Source organism: Amblyomma americanum, chromosome 11, assembly GCF_052857255.1.
Source record: "Amblyomma americanum isolate KBUSLIRL-KWMA chromosome 11, ASM5285725v1, whole genome shotgun sequence".
NCBI lineage: Eukaryota > Metazoa > Arthropoda > Arachnida > Ixodida > Ixodidae > Amblyomma > Amblyomma americanum.
The window spans coordinates 58,367,593-58,373,596 of record NC_135507.1 but is presented as its reverse complement, the minus strand read 5'-3'; the positions used below and the strand labels follow the sequence as shown (position 1 = coordinate 58,373,596).

At 51.3% G+C, this 6,004-nt stretch overlaps 1 protein-coding gene across 1 annotated transcript; it reads left to right on the top strand.

Moving 5' to 3' along the window:
- The first annotated feature begins 204 nt into the window (after positions 1–204).
- Positions 205–2,221, top strand: LOC144110032 (putative ATP-dependent RNA helicase DDX5). The gene has a single exon (XM_077642833.1). The coding sequence runs from the start codon at positions 227–229 to the stop codon at positions 1,892–1,894; it is 1,668 nt and encodes a 555-aa protein (XP_077498959.1). The 5' UTR covers positions 205–226; the 3' UTR covers positions 1,895–2,221.
- Positions 2,222–6,004: the final 3,783 nt, after the last annotated feature.

The window sequence follows — 6,004 nt, the reverse complement described above, 5'->3', positions numbered from 1 at the left end:
CGCCTACTTTTTGCCTAGTCATTTCGTTCAAATTTCTTTGGCTAGCCTCGTCAAGAATACAATATCGCGCGAGTAAAATACATTTGACAGCCCTGCGGCTGCGCGTGCAAAGAGATCGCAGAAGAAGAGGGCGAGAGCAGATCATGGGAGCCGTCCATTGCTCCAGGGGCAACAACAACAACAACAACAACGGCTACGGCGGGGGAACAACGCTACCGAGGGCTAGATGTTTGGTCAGGAAAATCAGGCCCTCGTGGAGGACACCATTTATGCCGTGCATTCATTGGTCAATGTTTTCAGAGCGCTCCACGAGATCAACCAAGGCCTGCGCCATTATTTGTTCGAGGAAAGGTTTCACGGAAACAACTGGATGGTCGCACTCAACGGGCTCAACGAAGGAGCGGCCGGCATAGCGCCACAAAACGCTATTGGTCTCGGTCAAGGCCAGGGCTTTGAGGTTGCTGGAGACGTGAACCTGGCAATGGGAGGAGGAAGGGGTATGCCAGCAGGTGCCAACCCAGGACAGGCTGACCGGAGGCTCCGTTCTCCAGACTGGAAGCGCCTACAACTGGCACCCATACGTAAGAACGTTTATCGGGAGCATTTGAAGACGTCGCTGCGGTCGCCCGCCGAAGTCGACGCCTACCGCGAGGCCAACGGCATTGCGGTCAGAGGGCGTGGCGTGCCGAAGCCCCTTCTGAATATCGACGAGGCCGGATTCCCCCCAGACTTGGCGGAAGCCGCCCAAGCAACAGGGCTTAGCTCACTCAGCGGACTCCACGGCCAGTGCTGGCCAGTAACGTTGAGCGGCAGGGACCTCCTCGCTATTGTCCACAACGAAACTGAGAGAAGGACACTGGGCTACCTGCTCCCCGCCATCGTTCACGTGCGACATCAGGAGCCTTTTAAGCCCCGCGACGGACCTATAGTGCTTGTGCTGACAGCTACCCGGGAGTCGGCCCGAGAGATTGAGCAAACCGTCCTTGACATTGAGAAGTACGTGAGCCTACGAGCCGTGTTTCTTTTATCGGGCGTCCCGAAAACACCGCAGCTCCAAAATCTGAAGGAAGGCGCACAGATCTGTGTAGCTACTCCTTCCCGCCTTGTGACCTTCATGGAGGATAAACACGTGGACCTGAGCCGTTGCTCCTACCTGGTCGTGGATGGTGCGGACCGCATGCTGGCGATGGGCCTGGAGAAGCAGCTTCTCACCATCGCGGAACACGTCCGACCCGATCGCCAGACGCTCATGTGGGTCACCTCGCGGTCACTGGACATTGACCACATCAGCGACATATTGCTGACGGATCACGTGACGGTCACATTCGGGGCGTCGCAGACATGTCAGCTGCACCGAGTACAGCACGCAGTGTTGGTCTGCGAAGAGGACGAGAGAGAGAATGCACTCATCACCCTCTTCCAGGACATACTATGTGAAGGAAGGGACAAAGTAATCGTGTTTGTGGAAACGAGGCAGACAGTGGACGACCTGGTGGTCAAGATGCACGACCATAACTGGCCCGCCGTCGGTGTCCACAGGAAGAAGCAAGAACAGGAGCGCCGCTGGGCGCTAGAGGCATTTAGACTGCGCAGTGTGCCCGTCCTGGTGGCAACCTGCGTGGCGGCGTGCGGGCTGGACGCGGACGACGTGCGTTTCGTGGTGAACTACGATCGCCCCGCCAGAGCGGAGTACACCCGGCGAATCAAATACGCCGTGCGCGTCGACGGTTCCGGTAAAGCCTACAGTTTCCTAGCGCCCTCCGACAGCTGCCACGCCGAGGATATGATTTCTATCTTGCGCGACGCCAAACAGGACATTCCGCGCGAAGTCCTCAACATTGCCAAGGGGAAGGTGCCATCGGGAGGGTCACGTGCGCTGGACTACTACCAGTGATTATTCGATGTACTAGCTGCCTGAAGGACTGATGTGGCAGTGGCACTTATAAATTTGTGCGCGACTTTGGCATTGAACCATCGCAAAAGGAGAGAATAGCGCTTATTCTTTTCGGGGAAATGTCTTCTTCCAGCAATACTTTGGGCAACACGTTCTCGAACTGAAGCCCGTTGTAACGTTACAACGTTACAATGGGCATCGGGGCAAAATTACTTCATATTTCGCAATATTCTTTAAACTTTTGACGGAATTTGGGTATTCATTGCAGGCGATCGAATTTCGATACTGTGCGCTCGTTACATTTCGCCCACTTCTGAGCTGGTATGGGAGGAAAACTCTCGAGCTATCCTTTGCTGAGGAAAGAGAACTAAGAAAGCTTTATGTACGATTATTTACAGCGTGTGGTTACAGAAAATTCTCGCGTAAGAGAAAAAAACAATGAGTACAACTCTACCCATTAAACGCAGTCCTGATGCGGTTGTCTCCCCAGCTTGCCCAGTCACACCCCTCCGGCGAGACTGCGCTGGCCTCCACTGGAATCCTACATTACGAGAGGAGGCCGAAGCGCTAGGTACACAACACCGCAGCCGTCTTATTTCTCCGGCAGGCGCACTTGTCCATCGCACAAAGCATGAAGCACAGCTCCGACTAGACTGCCAAGGCTGCTGACAGGTGACGAGTACGCTATTCCTGGAAGTATCCGGCAGGTGTTCCAGGCTGGCAGCGAAGGAACGAATGCCACGATGCAAACATCTGGTAATGTCGATAGCCCGCGGAGCGCAGCTCTCTGCTTCTAGCGACATCACTAATTCTTCGAAGCTCATATTTCTCGGCTGCTGGCATCAAAGACATCTTCCCCGTAGGAATTTCCGGAAGGCACACTCTAAACAGAAGAGAGTAAAAAGTGAGTATTCTGTGCCCTTTATAAAAGGGTGTGCACATGGCTGCACATTTCGTCGAATGTCACTACAACTAAGGTCCTGCTTGCAGCACCTGCTTCGAGCAATTGAAAAAAAAAAAAGGTACGGATAACACAGAGGAAGGTTTCGCGAAACCGGCGCCTCAGTGCTTAAAGCGCCTAATAAAACTTTGATCCTGACCCGTGCGACTGGGACGCATGCACTGCTCTCATCTGCCACCTTTTTAATACGCGCGTATCTCCGTATAATGTCGTCTGCAGTTACGTATGTGGGGTGGATTTGTCCGCAACGATCGCGCAATCTCATAGGCTACGGCGTGTCTTGACATTAATCTGCATGTCTCGTATGTATGACCCGAGAAGGAACATTTTCTGATAGTGTCCACTAATGAAAATACGTGTCTCTGGTTTTGGTAACGTATGGTGAAGTGTCCGGACTCCACATCGCAGAAACAACCCGCTGGTTTCCTTGTTTCCAGTGCCCTTCACCTTTTCTTTGTCATCTTTCAATTCACTGTTTTCTGTCGCTTTAGAGGAACTATATATTCACCCCCCCCCCCCTCCCGACCGCGCTATTCGCGCTGAAAGGTATGGACTTCGTCGCTTACCGTCTGTCCTGTCGGAAACATCTTGATTAGCTTAGGGCTTGTCAGAGTGCACGCACTCTCTGATTCCCGCCTGGCGCGAAACTGTTCAGTAAGCACATCTACATGTTCTGTTTTGTTTTTTTTTCACCTGGCCTGCCCTGTGACCACAGATGCATTTCTTCAGCCTAAACAGTTGTAAAACTGCTCGGTGCAGACCACTTCGATCACCTTGGCGTGGCTTCCGGTGGCGGTGGTGGAAAACATTTAGAGGCAGATACACTTACAGGCGGTTATGCATGAGCTGACCCAGAGGGGGCCAGCCCTTATAAGTACTAGGGGGAGGCCGCTAGTTCGGGACTCCAGTGGTGTCGGCCGCCGCCCGGGCTCGGCCGACCAAGGCCCGTTGGGCCTGCAGGTCAGAGCAGCTTAGCAGGCTGGCCTCCAAACCCTCCCTAGTTGGGTTTGGGTGAGGGGGGACCGCAGGGATGGAGGGGCAGGCCCACACCATGTGGTAGATGTCCGAAGACACCACCCCACATTGCGGGCAGCTGCCAGAGAAAGCAGGGTCAAAATATTTTAGAGTTGCAGGGCACAACAGTGTATTTGTGTAGAGGCGGAGTAAGAGCCGCTCATCCGCCTTTGAAAGGCCTTTACATGGGCGGGGATAAAGGCTGTAGCCAAACTGGTAGTAACTGACGATATCTTTGAAAGTACAAGCCGGATTAGGATCAGCGTCCTGGTCGGAAGGGGAGGAGGAAACTTCACGGAGAGACAGCGCGCGGGCGGCATCGTCGGCAGCCTCGTTTCCTGCCAGCCCCTGGTGAGCAGCAGCCCAAATAATGCGTCGGTGAGCAGGGTACCCAATGTAGGAGCTATTTTGAAGTATTCGATAGGCTAGATAAGGGGTCCAGCCCTGTTCGACGTTCCGACAGGCCTCTCGCGAGTCGGAAATGATATATTTTGAGTCGGAGTGAGAACCAGCCAATGCTATGGCGATCTCCTCCGTATGGGTTATGTTGCAGGACCTGAAGCTATAAGGCCGTTGACTATTTTGATTTCGTGGACGACTGCGGCCCTGTATCATCACCCATGGGCGGGAGGCGTCCACATAATAAGCACCGGGTTTGGAACCATAATGGCGGGCCAGAGCTTTCGCCCGCGCCATGCGCCGGCCATCATGGTCTCCGCATGTCATTTTGGAGGGAAGATGGCCTACATGGAAGGCGCACCTCCACGGCGCTGGAATGCGTACCCGCCCTTCCATAAGTGAAGTGGCTTACGAAAGCGTCCTCTCCTTTTAGTCGTCCACTGAAATCAGATTTCAGGTTCGAAGAGAAATTTCGGAGTCAATTATTATAACACTTTTCTGTAAAGAGGCTTTTCATTTCCTGTTCAGTAATTAGTATAGGAATGGCTGAAGAGCAGATTTTTAAAGCATAAGATGTAGCGTTAGTTAGAGCTTTATGAAGCAGACACCTGTGAAGCAATCATAAAGGTGTTCGCCACTTTGTCCGCCTTTTGTTCCTGGGAGCTATTATCAGGGAAACATGCGACGTGGGGAAGCCAACCTAGCGATTTTTGAATGACGACTCCTTACAAAAATACGCACGATGGGGCTCTTTTTTGTTTTATTGATCTTGCAAGTGGAGTAAAAAACATTTGAAAAAACTGCTGGGCCAACAGGCGGAGTTAATACAGGCCACACATTCGTTGTTTCAGCCACAGAATATAACATAAAGCTCGGTTACACATGCTTAGTCAACTAATTAATAGCGGCCGGTCAATACTCCATCTTCAAAAAAGTAGGACCGCTTAATAGAGAACAGGAAATTGTTAGCCATTTTGATTTGGAGTGGTATTGTATTCCATACTTTCGCCCCAGAATATTGAATTAAGAGCTGTCATCGTTGTTTCGGGATGCATGGCAATTAAAATTAATATTGCTTGCATTTGTAGCATTTCTGCTAGACAAAACAAAAAGGTTGATTGAAAGGCGGTAAATACTCATTATTGTGTTTTTTATTACCATTGCGATCCTCATTTCGTACACAAAAGGAAGTGGCAAGATTGGCGACCTGCTGAACAAAGGGGCACTCGGCTGATACCTGTTCGAGTAGGTTATTATACGCACAGTGCTCTTTTCTGCAGAGAAATAATTGGAGCAACCGTTTTCCTGAGTGAAACGGGAATGGGGGGGGGGGGGCAATCCATGAACCTATCTCCGAATCCTTGCGGTCTCTAATTCGCAAGACCATTTACTAACCATTATATGCGAGAAGCGTGGATATGCTCAGTCGTGTAGCGCACCTGAAGCACTTTAAAATCAACTACGTAGAACTAACTATATATGCTCGGAAGCAATCCAATTTAGAGTGACTGACTCTCAAGATGTTCCAATGAGATTGCAGGCGCGCTTGAGGGAACGCGGATGAAGATAGACCCAAAAAATTCACTACACCAATCAGGAGTTCGGCGCATTCTCTGTAGACACTCGCAGAGGGTTGTTGTCAAAACTGCAGTTCATATATTCCGCCACTAAACGTCAATCAATGCGTCATCAATCCGTTGCCATGACACGTACAGATTCTACATATTTAGTTGCGA

Excerpts from the sequence above, each read along its gene's own strand:
- LOC144110032 (XM_077642833.1), top strand. The coding sequence starts at position 227 with ATGTTTGGTCAGGAAAATCAGGCCCTCGTGGAGGACACCATTTATGCC.